This window comes from Anabrus simplex, chromosome 1 (genome assembly GCF_040414725.1).
Source record: "Anabrus simplex isolate iqAnaSimp1 chromosome 1, ASM4041472v1, whole genome shotgun sequence".
Taxonomy (NCBI): domain Eukaryota; kingdom Metazoa; phylum Arthropoda; class Insecta; order Orthoptera; family Tettigoniidae; genus Anabrus; species Anabrus simplex.
In genome coordinates, this window is record NC_090265.1 from 1,358,442,237 (window position 1) to 1,358,466,633 (window position 24,397).

The 24,397-nt window shown below is 40.1% G+C and overlaps 1 protein-coding gene across 2 annotated transcripts in view; it reads left to right on the top strand.

Moving 5' to 3' along the window:
- Window positions 1–24,397, top strand: part of LOC136878829 (rhodanese domain-containing protein CG4456) — an 88,026-nt gene that overhangs the window by 51,939 nt on the left and 11,690 nt on the right. For both annotated transcript variants that reach the window (XM_067152353.2, XM_067152342.2), the window contains exon 3: window positions 8,141–8,303. In XM_067152353.2, the coding sequence (XP_067008454.2) occupies window positions 8,141–8,303 (163 nt within the window). The remainder of the gene's footprint in view (window positions 1–8,140; window positions 8,304–24,397) is intronic.

The following is a 24,397-nucleotide window of genomic DNA, read 5'->3' on the forward strand; positions in this document are numbered from 1 at the left end:
TCTTTGGCGAGAGTGTAAAGAGAAGGGTATCAGTCTGCGTGACAGAAGGAAGATTGTGTAAACGTGGCCCACAGGTGGCCATATCAATGATAAATAATAATAATAATAATGATGTTGTTTAATCTGTGGACCTTTCCATTCTTCTTGATAAAAAAGCTGAGGAAGTGTTATCATTTTCACTGCTTCTACTGTGTCAGCATCCACGCTAGCAGCCTCGCCTCGCATGCATCTGTACACCAGCTTGTGCCGATTCTTGAACCTTGCGATTCAACCATTCGAAGCTCAAAATCAGTTATACCCTGCCGCATTGCTAAGTTACAGGTCTGTGCTCAAACCACGATGTGTTTGAAGCCTGGGCTTACTTGAACCACCTCAATAACAGGCTTTCCAGTTCAAGAAACTGTCCATCTCACGTTTCCTTTTGCCGCTCACCCCTTCTTTAAATGCACGTTCTGTTTCCTTCCTTTTGCCAGGAGTCCTGTTCATTGTAGACGGAGAAATGTTCCACTTTTGTACTATATCCAAGGAACATCTGAAGATGACAAAAGCTAAATTCCAGTCATGGAACAATATCATCCACAAACTGTGTGGCACCACCTGGGGTTTCTTCTGCTTTGACCTTACAAACTTCAGCCCTTGCCCTTGTCTTCTCAACTATGGAATATTGCTCTCCAGTCTGGCTGAACAGCTGTTACACAAAACTGGTTGATACACAGCTAAATCATAGTTTGTGCATTATATCGGGAACCATAAAATCTACCCCCACTTCTTGGCTACCAGTTCTGAGCCATATTCCTCCATCTCACCTACGGAGAAAGAATGCCTTGTTGCGTGAGTACCAGAAGCTGTCGAGGAATTCCAATCTGCCAATTCATAGAGATATACGCTACGCCTTGAACAACAGACTTCGGTCCAGAAATCCACCAATAAGGCCTGCCAAAATCTTGATTGACAAATTCAGCCTGCAGCAGGATTGGATTCAAGAATGGACTTCTATGGCTCCAGCTGAGTATCAGAACTTCCCCTGTATTACAAGAATACCAAAAGGATTTGACCTACCTCGCAAAACCTGGACAACCCTCAAACATATCAGGACAGGCCATGGAAAGTGCGCTGACTTCCTCTATAAATGGGGCAAACTTCCCTCCCCGGAATGTAGCTGCAGTGCCCCTAAGCAAACATTTCGTCATATAGTGGAACAGTGCCCCCTGAGTGTTTATCAGGGTAGCCCAAAATACTTCCTTGACCCAAATCCTTCTTGTATAGACTATTTGCAGTGCTTGATGGTGAAATTGTAACCTACATAGTGTATTGTATATTTAATTTGTGATTGTGTGTTTTTATTTTTAATTTCATATGCTAAATAAATAAATAATATGATAATTACAGTCCAGATCTTGAATATTTTTCGACTCGTCATCATTTCTTATATTGTACTTTCATCTTATCCATTATGAAAAACACAATAAAATATATCGTATCAACACACCCAGTAAACTTTTATCACGCCACTGAAATGCACAAGCTATGCACAATCAGGTGAGCAAACTTGCACCATACCAATGAGATGCTCTTGAATACAATACACTATAAAAGTCGCCATATCTAGCGAAAGAAATTCCGGTACTGACAAGAACAAAACAATCACTTGTTTGCTAGCTCAGAAGATAACGTATTTCTTAAAACATTGAACTGAATAGATAACTTCCATATACTGCATGTACTAATCATTCAAAGAACAACTTAGTGATTGGATTAAGTGAAGTTCTACCAAGAAAATAGATGTAATGCATAAGTTATGTCATTGCCTACATGCTGGTACTAATTTCTAATTTAAAACTGAAGTAAAAGTCAATTTCTGTCTCCCAGTAATCAACTAATAATGTAGCAAATGAACATAGCACTGTGTGAAATCCAAGAAAGCTCTAAGAACAAGAACAAAATGCACCTGCAAGAGAATTAAACAGAGGGGGAGAGAAGCGTCAGCTATGACTTCTGTGTTGCGTCATAGCTCAAAGCAGTTTTACACTGTCAAAACACTAAAGTCATCAACACTATAGAAAACTATCAGAGATAGGAAGCAATATCACATCTTGTTTTCCAAGTGCCGAATTTTGCATTTACTGTATGTAATAATGGTTCATGGTATGGGTTACCGTAGTCACGTCCTAGTTTGTGAACCATGGGCAATGGCTGAGTGGCCTTGTAAGCGATCCTGAGAGACAGGATACCAGTTGATGTAGAATGGGAGTGGGCATCTTAGACATATTCTATGCAATCCACTGGTGGTCCCTAACCCATTAGATGAGAGATCCTCACTTGGACTATGTGTAAATAAGGGTAGCATCGTACTTCACAGAATTTTTCATTGAGCACGCTCAGAACGTTATAAGCAACCCTCGGGCCTGTGAGAATAACGGAGTCCCACTCTCATTTGACAGGCGAGGGACTCGTTGAAACAACTTGGCAAATGAAATGAAATTTGATGTGGAGCTATCAATATTAACAGGGCTTATGGAAGAAAGAAAGAAAGATAACGAGGAAGATATAGGAGATTATAAAGTGTACTTGACGGTTGTTAAAAAGGGAAGGGCAGAGTGTGGGGTAAGACTGTTCATCAGGAATACTATTGCACACAACATAGTTTCTGTTAGGCACATAAATGAATGAATGATGTGGATAGGTTTGGCAGTTGGAGGAATTGGGATGAGAATTGTCTCAGCATATTCACCATGTTAGGGTACAGATGAGGATGAAGTTGACCAGTTTTATGAAATATTGAGTGACATCATAGTCAGGGTCAACCGCAAAGAATAGTGCTAATGGACTATTTCATGCGAGAGTTTGAAGTCGAACTGAAGGATACTAAAGGCTGATTGATAAATGTGGGGAAGATATGGAAACTAATAGGATTGAGAAGCATGTGCTGGACTTCTGGGCTAATATGGGTTTAGCAGATACAAATACATTCTTCAAGCATAAGGCTATTCACCACTACACATGGGAGCGTAGGGGCAACAGATCCATAATAGACTAAATCATAACCGATTTTGAATTCAGGAAATCTGTCAGAAATGTGAGGGTATTGTGGGGATTTTTTTATGATACAGACCACTATCTGGTATGTAGTGAACTAAGTATCTGTAGGCCTTGGATAGAGAAAGTGAAGTCTGTCTGTAGATGGATAAGGATAGAAAATCTCCAGAACGAGGAAATTAGACAGAAGTACATGGATATGGTTAGTGAAAAGTTCCAAACATTGGACAGTAAGTAGGTTCAGGATATACAGTAGAAGAGAATGGGTCACATACAGGGATGCTGTAGTAGAAACAGCAATGGAGTGTCTAGGAACAACTGTGTGTAAGGATGGGTAAAGTCGAAGGTCTTGGTGGAAGGCGTATCAGAAATGGCTCCAGACAAGGAATAATGCAGACAGGGAATTGTATGTAGAGGAAAGAAACAGAGCGAAACAAATAGTTGTTGAATCCAAGAAGTAGTCCTGGGAAGATTTTGGTAATAACTGGGAAAGGTTAGGTCAAGCAGCAGGGGAAACCTTTCTGGAGAGTAATAAAGAATCTTAGGAAGGGAGGGATAAAGGAAATTAATAGTGTTTTTGGGTAAATCAGGTGAATCCATAATAGATCCCAGGGAATCAGTGGAGAGGTGGTGGGAATATTTTGAAAGTTTTATCAACGAGAAAGGGTATCTTCTCTGTGATGTCACAAATAATCAAGCTCATGGGGAGGAGGACAATTATGTTGGAGAAATTACACTTGATGAAGTGGGAAGGATGGTAAATAAAGTCCATTGTCATAAAGCAGCAGGTATAGATGAAATTAGACCTGAAATGGTTTAATATATTGGGTAGGCAGCTATAAAATGGCTTCATAGAGTAATAAGATTAACATGGGTTTTAGTAAGGTTCTTTCAGTAATTGCACCTATCTATAAGCAAGGGAACAGAAAGGATTGCAACAACTATCGAGGTATCTCATTAATCACCATACCAGGTAAAGTATTCACTAGCATCTTGGAAGGGAGGGTAAGATCAGTGGTTGAGAGGAAGTTGGATGAAAACCAGTGTGGTTTCAGACCACAGAGGGGCTGTCAGGATCAGATTTTCAGTATGTGGCAGGTAATTGAAAAATGCTACGAGAGGAATAGACAGCTGTGTGTATGTTTCGTAGATCTAGAGAAGGAATATGACAGAGTACCAAGGGAAAAGATGTTCGCTGTACTGGGGGACTTTGTGATTAGTGGTAGATTATTGAAATCAATCAAAGGCATTGATGTTAACAATTGGGCTGTAGTTAGAATTGACAGTAGACTGAGTTCTTGGTTCAAGGTGCTTATGGGTATTAGACAAGGCTATACTCTTTCACCTCTGCTCATAGTTTACATGGATCAGCTGCTGAAAGGTATTAAGTGGCAGGGAGGGATTCAGTTAGGTGAAAATGTAGTAAGCATTCTGGCCTATGCTGACGACCTGGTCTTAATGGCAGATGTTGCCAAAAGCCTGCAGTCTAATATTTTGGAACTTGAAAATAGGTGCAGTGAGTATGGTATGAAAATTAGCATTTCTAAGACTAAATTGTTGTCAATGGGTAAGAAATCCAAGAGAATTGAATGTCAGCGTGGTAATACAAAACTGGAACATGTAGATAATTTCAAGTATTTAGGATGTGTTTTCTCCCAGGATGGTAGTATAGCGAGTGAGATTGATTCGAGGTGCAGTAAAGCTAATGCAGTAAGCTCACTGTTGTGATCTCACTTATTCTGTAAGAAGGAAATCAGCTCCCGGACAAAACTATCTTTACATCAGTCTGTTTTCAGACCAATTTTGCTTTATGGGAGTGAAAGCTGGGTGAAATCAGGATATCTTATTCATAAGCTAGAAGTAATAGACATGAAAGTAGCGAGAATGATTGCTGGAACAAACAGGTGGGAACAATGGCAGGAGAGAGCTTGGAATGAGGAAATAAAGGCTAAGTTAGAAATGAACTCGGTGAATGAAGCTGTACGCATAAACTGGCTTCGGTGGTGGGTTCATGTGAGGTGAATAGAGGAGGATAGGTTACCTAGGATAGTAATGGACTCTGTTATGGAGGATAAGAGGGGTAAAGGAAGACCAAGACAACGATGGTTAGACTCAGTTTTTAACAATTTAAAGAAGAGGTATAGAACTAAACAAGGCCACAGAACTAGTTACAAATAGAGGATTGTGGTGGCGATTAATAAATTCACTGAGGCTTGCAGACTGAATGCTGAAAGGCATAATGGTCTATAATGAAGATGTATGTATGTATAATGGATTATGAAGAAAACCTGGTTCCATAACAAAGAAATCAAGGAAAATGTTATTGTTGTAAGCAGGAATAGAAAACTTAAGGGGATATATTAACGTGTATTTAGTAGGGTTAGGACTGGGGCTTGAGAAATTCATTGCGTTAAAAGGGAAAAAGTGATACCTGAGAACGTGCTAACGAGATTCCACTGTGTATCAAGAGACAAAGAGCTGTGTGCATTTTCAAGGAGGCAGGTTGTTTTCAAACCAGGAGTGGAGGCCAACAAGGAAGTTGTCTACCACCACTTCTCTTCATTATTGTAATGGATGAGGATATAAAAGCAGTGAAAGTGAATGATCAGACAACAGATGCCCTTATTTTAGCTTATGAAATTATGCTATGAGATGAGACAAAAGCAGAAGTTCAAACTAAACTAGATTTTTGGCAAGAAGGATTTTAAAGAATGGAAATGATCACGAGTTGAACTGAAACTGTTGGTTTGGTGTTGAGTCGAAATCCTGAACCATTCCACCTGCGAATGCAAAATGAAGAAGTAGATATTGTTAATAACTTTAAATTCTTTGGGAGCTTAGTTTCTTCTGACAGTACTGGTACCATAAACCAAGAAATAAGCAATATAATACAAGCTGCATCAAAATTCTACCGCTCCGTTCATCAACTACTTTGGGATGACCCATTTTCCCAGGCTTCCAGGCTCACATTGAACAAAATATCTTGTACATATTGTAACATTGTTGATAAATTTGGACAGGAAGCAGCAACGTTGACTAGATCTGCAGAAAGTCTCCTACAGGCCTCTAAAATGAAGTTCCTTCATTCTTGTCTCCAGAAGACAGGTGGAATAAAATAAGGAATTAAAATATCTGCCAACAACTTGGATTGGACAATAGTCTGTTGGAATCCTTAGAATTCAGCAGATTATAATGATATGGACATTTCAGAAGGATGGCTCCAATTAGGACTCCAAGACTACACTATGAAAGGGAGACCTCGTGATGGTTGGGAGAAGCAAATTTTCCAAGACCTTGTAAAACATGATGTAAATTGGCAGCAAAAAGTAGAACATCAGCTATGGATGGACAGGACGAACTGGAAGAGGCTTGTAAATAGCCGCACCTAGCCTGCTGGAGTGGAGAATTAGTGATGGTGGTGGTGTTGATTATTTCTTATTGCTTTTGTAATCACCATTTTAATGTACATTATTACTGTGTAGTCATGGGTGTAATGAGTTCTTTGGCATGTCCTACATTGGGAGGCAGTAATGTAAATTAATAAAATGCATCTGTCTCTTGGCACAGGCCAGAGTAGTTTCCACCAAAGTAATATTTGTGGCTTTGACATTGTAGAAGCTGCTGAGGTGCTGAGTAACATAATGTTATTCAGAGCACTAGTGCATGTCAATAATGTGTTTTTATAGGACTACAGTCATGCTGCAATAGCATTTTCTGGTCCAGTGAGAAATGCTATGGCTAACTACCTCCCTCCTCATCACACCTTGTACGCCTCATTATGGCATCGCCAATTGGTTTTAGTAATTTCCGTACCTTAGGTAGTGCTGTTTGAAGCTCCAACCTGCCTCCTCTTTGGAGATATACCAGACATTTAACACCAGGGTCAAGAATGTAATGTTCAATTAGTGCAATATGGATAGCAACTCGCCCAAGTGTATGATGTTTCACAATAAGAAATCTGAACATAATTTGATAGCAAAGACCTTTCATGAGTGATAATATAAACATCTGAGACTGAGTGAGTTGACCCTGCGGTTAGAGTGATATAGCTGTGAGCTCATTAAAAGAAAAAAACTGAGATTTGCTAAAAGTGATATCCATCAATCAAAAAATGAAAATTATTGCATACACTAGCTATGAGCTTGTGTTTTGAAGATGCTGTGTTTGAATCCGCAGTTCTGAAGATAGTTATCCATGGTTTCCCATTTTCACACCAGGCAAATACTGCGGCTCTACCTTAATTAAGACCACAGCCACTACTTTCCCAATCCTAGCCCTTTCCCATCCTTTTCTCACCGAAAAGCTTTGATTTGTTAGTGTGACACTGAATCAATAGCAAAATGTATCTACAGTATATATCTGGGATCTGCAGTTGTTGAGGATGGGCAACTACCTTAGTGATGATTAATGTAGCTGAATAAGATGATGATCGGCAACAGACATTACTGCAATTGTTGATCGAACGATAACCTCAAATTAAAGATCATACTATTGTTCTTCCTTTTGCACTCAAAAGCAAAACGATTGCAAAGATTGGTTACACGCTGGAAGTCAAACGACACCCAGCGAATGATTTAAGCAATGATGAGCAGATACTTGAATCTTAACCTACACCCTAAAATGGCTCATCAACCAAATGAAATAAAGACAGAGGTGCCATTTGGTGGGGTAAATGCTTACGAACATGATGATGATGATGATGATGATGATGATGATGATGAAAATCTCCCATTCTTACTTTTAGAATTTTGATAATGAAAGCAATTGTTGTGTAAGTCATTATTTGGACTTAATTTCATCCCACTTGAATTGTTTTAAATTAGTTGCATCTGCGTATAAGTTATCTTCATTGTAGTGATGGGCTGTGCAAAGCAGAATCATTAACTGGCTGTAAACGTATGTCAGAGACAGTAATTCTTAAAGAGGTCAAGTTTTCAAACTGAAATTTTAAAAGAACCTCTTAGATTAAGATAAATGGTATCTAGAAATGATAATATTTCTAGAACTTTTTAAATATTTGAAGGCCTAATTAATCTTCTCTTAGGAAATGCGTAGAACACCATTTTGAATTTGTTGTGCTCATTGCATTTTATTTCTTTTGCAGTGAAGGAGCTGAGATTTGCTTTGGAATATTTGAGCATTGAAGAATTCCAATATAAATATGGCATTCCTAGACCGAAATTGGATGCACCCTTGATATTCCATTGTAGATCTGGAAAGAGGAGTCTTCAGGCTTTACAGACTGCTCTAGACTTAAGCTATAAAAAGTATGTATCTGTGTTTATTGATGTTTTTTAACATTTTTAAGGAACTGGACTTTAAGGTTTTAAGTATTTCGCCCATTTGACGTGGCTCGTACTGACTCATGAAATATATCATTTATGAATGATTAGGGATTTGATGTATTAGTTTAAAACCGCAAACTTCATTTTTTTGTGATATTTTTTTGAGTCTTTCAATGTCCCTGAAACCTTCTTCCCTGGGATTTTAATAATATGTAGATGAAAGCCTCCCATATGAACCACGTGACCTCGTTGCAGTAGGGAGGTTTGTGTATCCCAATGGTGCAGATGCCAAGCCGTAGGTACAGCCATGTAGGATAGGTATCTTTCGAGAGACGAGACTAACAAATGGTTCATCGAAAGGCGGCGTGGAGGGATACCAGCCTTTCAGAAGTTGCAAGGGCGGAAGTGTGGATAATTAACTGATACAGTCTTGTAATTATATTTATGTTGATACTGCTATATGGCTGAAAGTAATGGAAAACTACAGCTGTAACTAACTCCTGAGGACATGCAGTTCTATTTCTATATGAATGATGTACTGATGATAGCTTCCTCTCAGGTTAAATATTCCCCCATTTGGATCTCCAGGGAAGGACTACACAAGAGGCAACCATCAGGAAGATGAGTAATGACATCAGAGAGTTGAAGTATGGAATGTTAGAAGTTTGAATCATGGTTGGTTAGTGAATCTCATATGAAATGGATAGACTAAAGTTAGATATAGTTGGTATAAGTGAAGTATATTAGCAGGAAGAGCAGAATGTTTGGTCAGGCAGTTACAGAATTATCAACCAAGTAGCTATAGTACCAGTCATTGACAGAACAATGATATAGTATGTGCAAAGTTATCTAACTCCCCAGCTAATTTCTGCCAATATTCAGGCATGCTGTTTTACTTGGGATGCAGCACATCCCATGCATTGGAGATAAGTGGCAGACAAATCACATCACTATAATAGTCAATATTATGTTATTGTTGATCAGTTTTTATGAGCTTGTGATATTGTAGGCCTTCACATTTAGTTTTCTTCAGACTATGTGCATACTTGCCAACTTTCCCAATGACCTATAAGTAAATCTCCATACGTCAAAATACGTAGGAATCCATTGCACCAAAATGCAGTAAAACATGACAAAATTCATGTGTTTTCTTCACTTCAGATAATTGAGAGTTCAGCAGCATTAATATAAAACACTGATGACATTATAAGGGACAAAATATTTCACCTCAGTTAAACTAACACAAATATCTTTACAATCCATCAATGAAATCTACTTATACAATTTAATTTGTTTATGCACACGACTAATTAAAACTTTGAGGTAAAGAGCCTGTTGCTGCACATAATTATATGCACACAAGTTATTTACATTATTTACACCATCACACGCACATCTTCGCTCTGATTTAACAGCTAAAGTTGTGGCCCTTGCTTTGCTTTGCGTTCTTCAGAAAGTCAATAGAATATGTGTTTGCATAACATGCATCAGAACTTCTGGTCTTCAAAATGGCTCCCAGAGTTCCATTGGACATCGATGACTTGAACTGTGTCCTGTTCTTCTTAATCAGGCCATAGCGTATTGAAAGAAGAAGTGAGTGCTCTCTCATAGTCAATAGGCGGCGGCAGATTGCGCTAGTGTAGCTACGGGTGAACAGCACTGCTCGCGTTCATGCAGGCATGGCACTTTACAAAATGTACACGAAATAAATTCTCTAAGACTTCCAGTTGCCAGAATGACCTTTGAATTATTCCCTTCCATGTGCCGTGTGTGTACAGTCCAGGAATATTTGGATAGAGGAAGTTGGTAAACACACTAATTTAATGGTTTAATGTTATCTTCTGAAAAGATTTGAACATCAGTAATTCTGAAATGGCTTACAAAGTATTGAGGTATAGTTGAAACTATTATGCATTTCACATTATCTAAGATGTACAAAATGTTTGAACTCACCCTCGAAATTGTTAGTTGTCCAAAACCGTGGAGAGAAAATAAAAGGTAATCACCTCTTTGCCTTTATATAGCAAAAGAACGTTATCGTGAAAATAATTACGTTTGCACTTCAGAATATGCATGAAATCAGAAAATACCCACACTTGCCTTTGATGATCTGCCAGGTTTGCAATGGAGCATTTTATTTTATCATTCTTCCCTAAAATTCCCAAATTCATCCATGCCCTTTTATTACACTGACTTCCATCACACGTAAAACCAATTACTTTCACCCCAGCTTGTTCCAATTGAATTATGACCTGAATTATTATTTTTGACGATAGTTCTCCAGGAGTTACATTCTTGCTAGCATACACTGCTACAGGCTGGATACAGCTGTGCAACAAAGGGACAAACATAAATACAAGCGCGTGATTGGCAAGGACGTTCTTTTTGTCGCAGGGAGTTTCATCTCCAAAATCAACAAATCCGTCAACTGTCAGTGTAGTTGTATTAAATCTTATGTCTTCTCTCAATTTCACTTCATAAAAAATCACTATACCTAGTCGCTTGTTCTCGTCTTACTTGTTTAAGTGGGTGAAGGATATGCTTATTCCTAATCTTCCATCTCGCAGTGTTCTCGTGATTGACAACACGTCATATCACAACAAGGAAATAGATCATGCTCCAACCTCCAGCTCATGGAAAGTGACGATGATCTCCTGCCTAGTGTACAGGAACATTCCACACCGTGAGACGATGTACAAACACGATCAAATTGCACAAGCCGGCACCCAAAACCTACGTCCTAGATGAACTCTTGAAACAGTACGGACACTCAGTCCTTCTACTACCCCCATATCATCCTGAATTAGAGTATTGAAATAATGTAGGCAGAAGTGAAGAACTGGGTAGCTTCTCAAAACTTCACCTTCACTTTTGACGACGTAGAGAAACTCACTAGACAAACATTCGCGTCAATATCCGCTGAAGACTTGAACCATAAATGTGAACACACAAAGAAGGTAGAGAAAGACTTCATGAGGGATGAGGAACCTCTTGAAAACATTATAGAGTCCTTTGTGATCCAACTGGGAGCCAACGACACGTCATTCGGTGAGGACAACAGACATGATGACGGAGGACTCCGTGGAACTGAAGAGCTGTAGAGGACATTATAAAACAAGTATGTGCTCATTTTGTGAATATAGTGTCATTATTTTATTATTTCAAGTGTTATTTACGTTATCTTTGTATACATACGTCGTTGCCTTTTACTCAGCATATGTAGACCCTTTATGGTGTTTCTTTTTATGAATTATATTTTGTTTCTGTTCCTGAAAACCGTTATATCATTATATATCATATTTTTAAGTCACACTTCTTAGTTTACAAGAGAGCAACAAAATCTTGGCATTAAGGAGCTAGGGACAAACAATCATATAGTCTAACCCTGATTTCTCGCCTTGTAGCAAAAGTAATTATTATTATTATTATTATTATTATTATTATTATTATCATCATTTTAGGAAGGCTCGGCTTGTGCCGGTAACATAATGGGCTGACTCGGCCTAAGCAAGGAGTCACCCTCTTGATTATGAAACTACAGGTACATATATGTACAAATATTTACAACAGAAATAATTACAACATATATATTTATACAATAAATACAAACAACTTCAGACTTCTTATGTCCCCGTTTTGGGAATCTGTTCTTCAGTATTACTGGAACTGCGGCCTGGATCTTCATGCTGTTTGGCGTGAGTCAGAGGAAAAGTCGTTCCTAGGAACTTCCTCACAATGTGGCAAGTGCTCAGGAGGGTAGCTTTCTGTAGTTCTACGTATGTGTGATGATGCAGGTTTAATGCGGCCAGAGAGCTGTGCAAGCATTTTGGAATAACACCGGTACATGATATTACTATTGGAACTGTGGTGACTGATTCTAGTTTCCACAGACGTTGTATTTCTATTGCCAGTTCTGTGTATTTTGATATCTTTGTGGCTATTGTTGTTTGCAGATTGGAGGTATTTGGACAAGCAATTTCTATAAGGGATGCGGATCTTTTTGATTTATCGATTAGAATAATATCTGGCCTATTGTTGCTGAGCGTGACATCGGTTATGACTTCTCGGTCCCATAGTAGTTTATATGAAGAGTTTTCGAGAATGGGTGGAGGTGTATATTTCCAATATGCAGTTGATGACTGAAGAAATCCACATTTTACAGAAAGTTTCAGGTGAATGATTTTTGCTACCTGATCATGTCGGTGCTTATAATCGGTGTTGGCCAAGTGTGGGCAACCAGAGATGATGTGCTGTATGCTCTCTGTAGTTCTGGAACAGCGGCGGCAGTTGTCTGAGACAACTGTTGGATCCTTCATGATAAATCTACGGTAGTTCCGTGTAGCAATTACTTGATCTTGGATGGCCAGAACAAATCCTTCTGTTTCTGGGAAAAGACCGGAGTCGGTCAGCCAAGCGTGCGACGCAGGTTTGTCGATATGAGGCTGATCCAGTTCATGGGGGTATTTCCCGTGAAGAGGTTTTTGCTTCCACATGGCCATCACTTTTGTAGGTGGGGTAGAAACAGGCATTTCTGGCGACGACAGATTGAGAGGTGTATAGTTTATATCAGCTCTGCAAACAGCATGATGAAGACACGATGTATCAGCTCTCGAGTGGAAATATTCTCTTAGACTTGATATCAGATTGCTATGTAAATTGACAATGGATAAGAAGCCCCTACCACCTTCTGATCTCGGGAGTGTAAGACGTTCGGTTGCAGATTTAGGATGGTGCATATGGTACCGGGTGAGTGAAACTGCTGTTTTCATTTGTAACTGCTGAAGTTCTGTTTGGGTCCATTTTATGATACCAAAGGAGTATGTGAGCAGTGGTACGGCATACGTATTGACTGCTTTGGTAAGATGTTTAGCTGTCAGTTTTGATGACAGTACCTTGTTGAGACGTGTTATATATTGTTGCGTGACATTTCTCTTGATGTCGGCATGTTTCATACGAGTGCTCTGATGAAAACCGAGGTATTTGTACATTTCTTCTTCCTCCAGCTGTTGTATGGATTCGTCGCTTAAACTCGAAGGTGTCCCTTGTGCTGAGTAGGATCCTCTGATGACAGTTTGGGTTCTGCATTTGTCCAATCCAAACCGAATGCCTATATCTGAAGAAAACGTCTTGGTAATTGAGAAGAGATGTTGGAGATGGGGTTTGGTAGAGGCATACAGCTTAATGTCATCCATATAGAGTAGGTGGCTGATTTTTAATAGCTCTTCTCGCTTATTCTTAATGCTAAATCCATACCCACTTGTGTTCAGTAGGTAGGATAGTGGATTTAATGCCATGCAGAACCATAATGGACTCAGTGAGTCCCCTTGCAAGATCCCTCGTCGTATTGGTATGGGTCTCGTTGCAACACTACAGTTTCTTAGAGAAACGTGAAGTGAGGTGTTCCAGTCTGCCATTACCGTCTTCAGGAAGTGAATGATTGAGGGGTCAACTTTATACAGTTCCAGAACATGTATGAGCCAAGTGTGTGGTACTGAATCAAAGGCCTTTTGGTAGTCAATGAAGCACATGTATAGGTTCCTGGATTTATGGTGTGCTTGTTCCAGGACCACAGTGTCGATAATCAGTTGCTCCTTGCTCCCCTTGGTATTCTTCTTGCAACCCTTTTGCTCCTCAGCAATGATGTGGTTTTCCTCGCAGTGTTTCAGAATTCTGTTGGCTATTATAGATGTAAATATCTTATATAGAGTAGATAGACATGTTATAGGCCGATACTTCGCTGGATTTTGCAGATTTTCATCCTTTGGTTTCAGATATGTGATGCCACTGCACAGGAAAGCTGGGAATGTTGCCGGGTTGTCTAAAAATTTCTGGAAATGTTGAGTCAGAAGGAAATGAGTACATGTACATTTCTTGTAGTAATAATTGTGTATGCGATCAATGCCTGGGGCCTTTCAGTTCTGCAGTTTCTTGATGCTCTGTTGTATTTCTCCGATCTCAACAGCCTTGGTTGCCATATGCTTCACTTCATTAGTTCTATCTTTCAGTTCACTGATCCAATGGGCTTCCGCATTGTGCTCTATTGGGTTCGACCATACTCCCGACCAATAGCTGTGAATATTTCCTTCGCTGGGCGTATTTCCATCTTGTGCTGCATCTTGTGTTCTCTCGTTCAGATTGTTGTAGAACTGTTTCTCATTTCTTTTGAACATTGCGTTCTGTGATTTTCTCTCTGTGGTGTTTTGGTATCTTTTGAGGCGCTTGGATAATGCAGCCAACTTTTGCTTCATGATTTCGAGGGTTTCTTGTAGTACTGTGCTTCCAGGTTCCTCCAGACTCTACCTTGAACTGATTTTCAGAATTCGAATAATTTTGTTATTTAGGCGTTTCCCTCTTACTCCATTCTTGTATTGCTGCAGGCGATTGACGTCCTGGCGGATTTGGATGATGCGTTGTTTCAGGCGTTTTGCCCAAGGTGGTTCTCTCAATTTTTTCTTGACAGACTTATTGTTAGGCAAAAATGGCTTTCCATTGTTCAGTCGTACTGCGGCTAGTGCTGCACAGTATATAGCAGTATGTACTTCAGGGAACGTCTGATGCTCTTTCAGATATTCTGGCAAGACTTTCGAATTAAGATCTTCAATGATTTTTCCAAACTTTTTGGATGATTGCTGCCTTGGCAGTATGGGTCGTTGTGTAGGATCGGTACCAGAATATTCTAGAAGGGCCTTGTAGAATTCAACATGTGTCTTGTCATGGAGGTCAGAGTTATCTGAAAGTATCACTTCGGGAGTACTTGTATGTACTGTTATATCAGTATCAGGTGGACTGTTAACCGTTGAGTCAGACTCGGTACTTTCAAGATGTGGAAAGAGTTCTTGTGTTACTTCTTGTCTGATTCTACTAAGAACAGGACCCGGGATCAAATTGTTCTTGATGATTGATCTTCGTTGATCTGCAATGCGCTGTTCAGTAACTTTCATTGTTGGGTACTGATTTGTAAAGGCTGTGTGTAGTTGTTGTCTATATCCTGCAATTTCAGTTTCAAGACTAGTTATTCGAAGATATGCCCGCATGATAAATTCATTCATATCATTGTTCCATTTAATGCGTTTTTTGGGCTTACTGATACGAGTGGTCGTACTTGGCACAAAAGCACTCGCACCAGGTGCGGTATGATAATCAGGTTCTTGTGTTCTGCCATGATCGTCTTGAGCTACTGTAGCTTGTTCGGGTGACCCGATGGGAGGCCAGCAGCTTACGCTCCCACCACCACCGGCTCGCATGCTGTCATCTCTAGCGGTGGCTCCAGAGATGCCCTGGTGTACCCCAGGCAGCGGCATTTTCCGAAGCACAGTTTTAGAAGTCTTCATAGTTGATTTTTGCTTTTTATAACCTACAGCCAGGTGCTGTGATGTTCAGCCGCTCCATTGGAGACAGACGCTGACCACTTTGCCGCTTGCTGCAAGTCAGACGCAAAGTGGATTTGGGTCGGTTCTTCCGCCCTCTCTGTCATTGGGATATGTCCTCTTCTGCCGTTGAAGCCGTTGACCATTTTTCCTGACACCTCAGTTGATCCGTGGGTGCTTATGTGGCGAAGCCTTATTCGCACCTGTCCTGCATATCTACAGGAGCTTCCCCTATCAGCCATTGGGACGCGCCGTGTCAGGGTTGAGGGCCCCCACCCCAGTGTCTTACGCAGGGTTATGCCTAGCTCTTACTAAATTCAGATCTAAACCCCCACGTAAGCTGACCGGGCACGGTTATTATTATTATTATTATTATTATTATTATTATTATTATTATTATTATTATTATTATTATTATTATTATTATTACGGTACCGTGTTTTGGTGGATCAGCAGAGGTGAAAGAAGGTGCGGGCTGGATTGCTCACTAACAATGTCACCGGTGTTAAAAAATCCAAGACGGTGCACGGCCCACGAAATCTGGGGGCAAGCTTGCTCGCGGGAACAAAATTCTTGACCATAACTTGGTCTCCTACCTTTAAGTTGGTGGGCCTCCGTCCACGATCATATCTTTCCCTAACCTTTTCATGAGAAATTTTAAGATTGGCCTTCTTCCAAAGATCTCTAATATTATCTGGATCTATTGCCTCAGGTAGAATATCGCTAAGAGACCACAGGTTAGAGAGCGGCGTGTTGGGTACAAACTTGAACATCAATGAAGCATGGGTGAATTTATGAGATTCGTGAACCGCCGAGTTCAAAGCGAAGGCTAACCAATGCAGGGATCTATCGCACCTGGAATGATCGTCGTGATGATAGGTAATCAGCGCCGACCTCAGATTACGATTGACCCGTTCAGCCAGAGATGGTTGAGGATAGTAAGCAGAAGTTGTTACATGTGAGATAGATAGATCAAAACAGAATTTATGAAAGAGATTAGAGGTAAAGGCTTTAGCATTATCAGATACAATATATTGGCACAGACCGAAAGAAGCAAAGATAGAATTTAAACAAGAAATGGTGGACTGAGCGGTAGCCAGCTTAGTCGGAAATAACCAAGAAAATCTTGTAAAACCATCTACACACACAAGGATGAATTTATTTGCATTCCCCTTTGACTGGGGGAAGGGTCCGACGTAGTCGATGTAGAGTCGTTCCATGGGGCGCGACGCTTGGTGGGAAGACAATAGCCCTTGCTTAGTGGACATGGTGGGTTTACTGAGCCAACAAGTTTTACAAGCTTTTACCAATTCACGAATTTCACCGTCCATACCCTTCCAGATGAACATTTCACAGATCTTTTCACGGGTTTTGAAGATGCCTAAAAGCCCCCCTAGTGGGGCCTCATGGTAATAGTTGAAGATCATAGGTACGAGAACAGCTGGAACCACAACTTTCATCTTCTTATCATGCCCCAACGGGCAACATAAAACACCATTCCTCAATACATAAGGGACTACATGTTCCCCCGAAGAAAGGGTTTCCATGATAGGGGCCAACGTCGGATCTTCACGTTGATATTTTTCAATATCCCTAAAGAGCATGGGAGCATCAGTTAGAATGGCATTAAGCTCAGGCGGTATGGACTCGGGAGGTGAAGAACTATCAACCTGTTCAGGTGTCTCTATATCATTGGCAAACATATGGCTTAGACCATCTGCCACAACATTTTCCGTTCCTCTTATATGCCTGACATCAAATTGGAAGGCAGAAATTCTGATGGCCCAGCGGGCTATGCGACCAGTACGACGCGGCCTAGCTAAGACCCAGCTTAAGGCTTGGTTATCAGTCTCCAAGTCGAACTTGATATGTTCCAGATAGAGGCGGAACTTTTCTAGAGCAAACAAGACAGCCAAACCCTCAAGTTCATAGATGGAATACTTGGATTCTTGGGCCGATAATGTCCTAGATGCATAGGCGATGGGTTGCCTCCCTAGTTCAGTCTCTTGAAGAAGGGCTGCTGCCACCGCCGCCGACGACGCGTCGGCTTGGACAATGAATTTCTTCGAGAAATCAGGCATGGCAAGAACAGGGGCATTACACAGAGCTAATTTGAGATCTTCAAAAGCGGCTTGTTGAGAAGGTCACCACTCAAATTTGACGCCTTTCCTACGAAGTAAGTTCAAGGGTGCCGCTCTATTGGCGAAATTTGGAATAAATTTCCTGAAGAAATTCACCATACCAATGAACCTAGCAATACCTTTGATGTCCTTGGGAGGTTTGAAATCACGGATGGCCTGTGTTCTAGAATGATCTACAGCGACACCATCGGGCGACACAATGTGCCCTAGAAATGACATAGAAGGCTTAGCAAAAGCGACTTTGGACAGCTTAACTGTTAACCCTGCCTTACGAAGATGATTAAGGACCTCTTTCATATGATCAAGGTGTTCTTCAAAGGTCTCAGAAAATACGACGACATCATCAAGATAATGGTATAGGTACTCGAATTTGATGTCGGAGAAGACCCTATCCAGCAATCTCGTAAGCACAGCTGCTCCCGTGGGGAGCCCGAAAGGCACGCTGTTGTACTCATACAAGTTCTAATCCGTGGCAAACGCTGTAAGATGTTTAGATTCTTCAGCCAGAGGTATCTGATTATAAGCCTGATTAAGATCTAAGATGGTGAAGAACTTAGCTTTACGAAACCATGAAAAACAAGAGTGAAGGTCTGGAAGGGGCACTGATTGTAACACCACCTTCCGATTGAGAGCCCTATAATCAATCACAGGCCTGAAGCCACCTTGGGGTTTCGGAACAAGGGAAATAGGCGATGAATACGCAGACTTAGAGGGCCGAATTATACCATCCTTCAACATTTGATCTATGATTCCCTTCAAAGCCTTCATTTTGGGTGGAGACAGCCTATAAGGTGGAAATCGGACCGGAATCGAATCAGTCACCTCAATCTTGTATTCGATAAGGTCAGTAACACCAAGAGCCTCGGAGAAAACATCCGGAAACGCCTGACACAACTTACGAATACTGTCAGCCTGCTCCTCAGGTAGATGTCTAAGGTCTAACAACATCTCATCCTGGGTAGGCGAAACCGATGAACATGACACAGAGCTACATTTCAATAAGGGAATTTTACAAGTAGCAGCAAATTTGAACGTGCACGACTTGCTCTGAATGTCGAGCACTAGACCAGTAAAAGACATGAAATCCGCTCCCAAAATAATGGGGCAAGACAAGTGTTTAGCCACCAACAGTTTAACCTTCCAAGTAAATTTAGCAATTCTAATTTTGACATACAGAAAACCTAAAATTTCTAATGGGGATGAGTTCGCCGAAACATATTGAACCGAAGTCGAACAAAAATCAGGAAGTTTACAAACAGTTTTCAATTTGGAGTACCACTCGGCCGAAATAATGGAACACACGCTGCCAGAATCTAAAAGAGCAGTTACCGGTTCATTATTCAATTCAATCTTGAGAAATGGAACAGGTGCGGGGGTATCCGCCGCAATCCTAAGACATTCTTTGGAACATACAAATGGGAATGTAGAACAGTTCTGATTTTTCCCTGAATTTTCGTCGGATTTAACTTGGGCTGAGCCTTGAAAAGATGAATCTGCTGACTCAGCCGGAGCCACTAGTCACTTATGATTGTTAGTGGAAGTTGCACCCGAAGTTGAGCAGGAGGGGGTGCTGTTAGCATTAGGGCAGTTCTTGGCAATATGTGAAAACGTGCCGCATTTAAAACAGCCTTGTGATGACCCTGCTCCATTCCTGGTCCCATTGGGTTTAATCAAGGGGCACTTGTTCCGAAGATGGTCAGGTGACCCACAAGAATAGCATTTGCGGGGTGTTGCGGTTCGGCGAGTTGGCGGCCGAAAATGACTAGAAGACGGCGGGGGTTCTTTCGCGACACGTAAGGTGTCGGCGTATCTAACTCCTTCCGCTGAGACAGCCGTAGCCTCTAATTCGGCAAACGTTTGAGGACGCGACGCAAAGCACAAGTATGACCTGTATGATAGAGAAATGCCTTTCACAATGGCCTGTACAATCTGATCTTTAGGGAAGTGAAGAGCAAACACCCTGGTATAGAATTTAATATCTTGGATGAAGTCGGCAAGTTTTTCATCCAGACGTTGTACACGGTAATAGTACTTCTGAATTAGTGATGACCTAGCCCTACCCGGAATGAAGTTTGCTAATAAATGGGCGTGGAAGTCTTCTATGGATGATTGTTCAGCAATTGCCCTAACTATCTTGTCTGAGAGGACACCAATGGAATAAGGGTAAATTATCTGAAGGATTTGACACGGAGAAAGAGAAAAGACAAGAGCATGATCTTGGAATTCAACTAAAAACCTTAAGAATGAAATAACGTCACTGGTAGAGTTAACAGAAAACTTAGAAGTACCCCTGAGCAACATTGCTAATGGATGAGGCAAACTGCTGAACCCGGGTGACATAGTAGGTAGAGGCCTAAGTGGCGAAGAAGCTAATTCAGAACGTGCATTATTCAAAGAGGTACGGCGTTCAGACTCATTGTCTAATGGGGAAGAGGTTTGTTGCACTCCTACTGATTTCCTATTTTCTTCTCCTTTAGGAGAGTCTTTCTCGCTAACTACGTTTACCGTAGCGGGTTGGTCGATTTTGGGAGGGACTGCCCCAGTTAACAATAGGCTAACCTTACCGGACAAATCAGAAAGGTTTTCGAGAACAACACTAGCTTCCTTCCTTTGAATGTCATTCAACTTCAGAGACAACAGATCATTAACTCTATTAGAAAAATGAAACAATCTAGCTTGCACACGTTTAAGTTGATTAGGTGATGGATCATTTTCTTCAAAAAAACTAACTACAGATGCTAGCTCAGTAGTATTATCAGTGATTGTGGAGAGAGCATCGTCAATCTCTTTTTCTCCCAAAATGGGGATGGAAATAGGCAAATCAAGGGAATCTTTAAGCTTGTTAGTATCTACCGCAACCGTGCCTCCAGATTGCACATTTCTAATTGTTAATTCATAGATTAATTCCTCCTTGCGCAAATATCCGGGATGGAGGACATCACGAGGGCCGGGCATGATGACTGACACTTGACAAATTTAGAACAATGGAAAAATTCCAGCGACGGAGAGTTCAAATCAAAAGCAATATTTAGCCGTCAAAAGGGGCTAAATTTAGACCCATTCAACCACGCTCTGCTACCACTTGTTACCGTGTTTTGGTGGATCAGCAGAGGTGAAAGAAGGTGCGGGCTGGAATGGGTCTAACTACAAGTTCGAAAGATGAATTAAAATTTCAACAAAGGTTATATTTTCAAAACTTAACAATGGTAACATAGAATTTGAAAACTTAACAAGTCAACAACAAGCCAAAATCAGATACAAAGAAATTACAAGTGTTAGGGGATTATAACAAGGTCTGGGCTTCGAGCCCCACAATCACAATCCTTGAGCTATTAGCCCAACTTTACCAAGCTACAAAATCGAACAAAGGGGCAGAAAACCCCATCACGTCAAGGAGCACTTGCTCCAAATTACAATGTTAAGCCTCCTAGAGGCACACAGAAATAAAATTTAGGAAAGTGCAGACCCGCTCTCAAAGTTCAAGCCTATCAAAGGCCACAACGAATTTCACTTCTATCTGCCCTCAAGGCACACAAGGAAACAAGGGTATTTAATACCCAACCTACAGGGCCTTCGCAATGAAAATAAAACATCAGGTTAAGTTACTGGCCCAAAGTACATAGAGGACTGGAGGCGTGAACTTGCACTCCAAATACACTTTTTAAAACCTAAATGGCTCTAGGCCGATACACAGGGGCTAATCCCAAGCTAGGGAGGTGACCCGTATGAGAAAACATTAATACATTAAGGAAGCGTAGAAACGGTTATGAAAACTTAGTCACCTCAATTTCAAAATGAAGGGGAGCTCGAGAAGGAAAAGCACTCTCTATCCCCGCTTTATAGTTAGAGATTTGTAGTTTTTACATAGACAGAAGAGGAATTTACATTTTAAAAGTGATAGATTACATATTAAAGGTTTCGAACCTTCCCCGAGAGTTAAACTGCTGAGCTAGCAAGAAATAAAGATGTTAAAAGGCCATTACCTTGTTGAAGATCTGCTGCTTGAAGAAAGAGGCGCTTCCCGCCCCCTAATACATATCCACACACAGAGTTAGATGTTATACGAGTGGCCCCGAGACAAGAAAATCAGCAGTTTTTATACCCTCGTGGAAAATTCGAGACCTTTCAAGAATGAGTAGACACACCCCCTCAATTTTATTGGGTCGCTAAAAGTTATACATCAACATCGAAGAAGAAAGACACTATTGGTCAAAAATTAATTAAAGAAATTCGGGATTGGCTGAGTTCAAAACTGGCGGACAGAAAGATTAATAATGCCAACCCAAAAAAATAAAAGAACAAAATTTAGTAAAGACAAAACTTAAGAATACAAAATGTCTTCAAGAGAGTTCATTCCATTGCGCCAGAGTGTATTACCATAGTTTTTTTTGGTAGAGACATCTGTTAGAGAATGTTCACACTTCTTGATCAATGAAAAACAAAAGAAAATCAAAAACACTCAGTGACCTCTTCTGATAACTAGTAGAGTTAGTTCAGTGGTTAAAGTTCCGGGTTTCTCCAGTAGAGAAGTTTCAATTGGCGCAAGATTTGAACTTGCGTCGCGTAGAGGTGTACCGCCCGGTACAATTATTATTATTATTACTATTATTATTATTATTATTATTATTATTATTATTATTATTATTATTATTATTATTACGTTTCACCTTCTTTGGAGCACATTGAATTAATACTTTCTCTGTGTGTTGTTCTTTTCTTAGCACCCATTATTTCTTCATTGCTTCTGATCTTCATTTCTTCTCATCTTCCGAGGTAATAGATTTGGCTTTTAATGTAGATTTGTCTTGGAACCTTATATTTCTGCCTTGAGTTATAACTTTAGCTGTTCGATCGAATAGTGAATTTTCTGTAATTTTTAATTCTACTAGGTCTTTTACAGTTTCTTTAAACCAGTTGGGTTTGTTTTGGAATAACAGAAGTCAAAGATTTGTTTGGTTAATCTATTAGAGTTCATTCTGAGAAGATGACCGTAAAAAATTATCCTCCTTTTTCGCATAGTATCTGCGAGTTTTCAGTTTTCTTGTAGTGTGTTTCATTCTTGGTGTATATTATCTTATTATTGTTATTATTATTGACTTATTTTACATGACGTGGCTCAGGTTATGAGGCCTGCTGTTATACCGAAACCAGTTCTACACTGTACATCTACACCGTCGTAAAGTTAATTTTACATCTAACTATAATTTAAAACAATGGCTACACAAATTGATACACAAAAAAGATTTTGACAGCTACTACAATGAGAGGTTAAATTATGTTCTAACCCCTAACTCTATCATCTGTAACACTTCTAAATAAATTTATTTTGACTAGGTATGTGTAATTTAGAGCTGGAAGGGAATTCCACTAACTGAAAATCTGTGGAGTGTTACATGTCAGTTACAACAAATATTTCGGGTCAACTGTACATATTCAAAGTAATAAACTTCATTGTTAGGTTCCGTATTGAGTTGAGACTATGCTTAAAGTAAATACAAAATTTTAATATTCCACCTTCTCAATACTAAAAAAATCATTTTATGTTTTTTACAAAAACATTACAATGATATTAATAGGTACTAGTTTCGGTCCACTGTGGACCATCATCAGCCTAGCCAAATTACAACAGTAAAAGACATAGTGATAAAAAATAGTGTGGAGAAATGAGAGAGAGGATCTAGAAGGATGGGATGGTGGTGGAATGACAGACAAAAGTGAAAAACCATATTTGCGAATAATGATAAAAGTAACAGAAGTGTTCACATTGACAAGTAAAATCTTGTGAAGTCACGTAAAAACTCTTGATGAGATAGTCTTTGGTTGGCAGTTACTCCTGTGTTGCACGATTGAAATATATAACTAAGTATATGCTTCTAGAAAGTTGTAGATGTAAGTTCCACTTTAGCGTAGAGGGAAGAATTGTCCGATGAGACCAGCATAAAATTAAAAGTTGACAAAGTTAAATGGTGGAATGAAAAGCTTGCTGTGTTAAACAGAAGTAGTCTCAGTTCAATTGGGACCCCAATGAACCTTGCGCTGCGTGGAACAAACTTGCTGTATTGAATGCAACTTACGGAGTGGAACTTACATCTGCAACTTTCTAGAAGCATATACTTAGTTATATATTTCAATCGTGCAACACAGGAGTAACTGCCAACCAAAGACTATCTCATCAAGAGTTTTTACGTGACTTCACAAGATTTTACTTGTCAATGTGAACACTTCTGTTACTTTTATCATTATTCGCAAATACGGTTTTTCACTTTTGTCTGTCATTCCACCACCATCCCATCCTTCTAGATCCTCTCTCTCATTTCTCCACACTATTTTTTATCACTATGTCTTTTACTGTTGTAATTTGGCTAGGCTGATGATGGTCCACAGTGGACCGAAACTAGTACCTATTAATATCATTGTAATGTTTTTGTAAAAAAACATCAAATGATTTTTTAGTATTGAGAAGGTGGAATATTAAAATTTTGTGTTTACTTTAAGCATATCAACTGTACGTAGTCACAACACTGAGCGGGAAGGAGAAGTTGGCGTTCTCCCTCCCACGGCTCTGCTT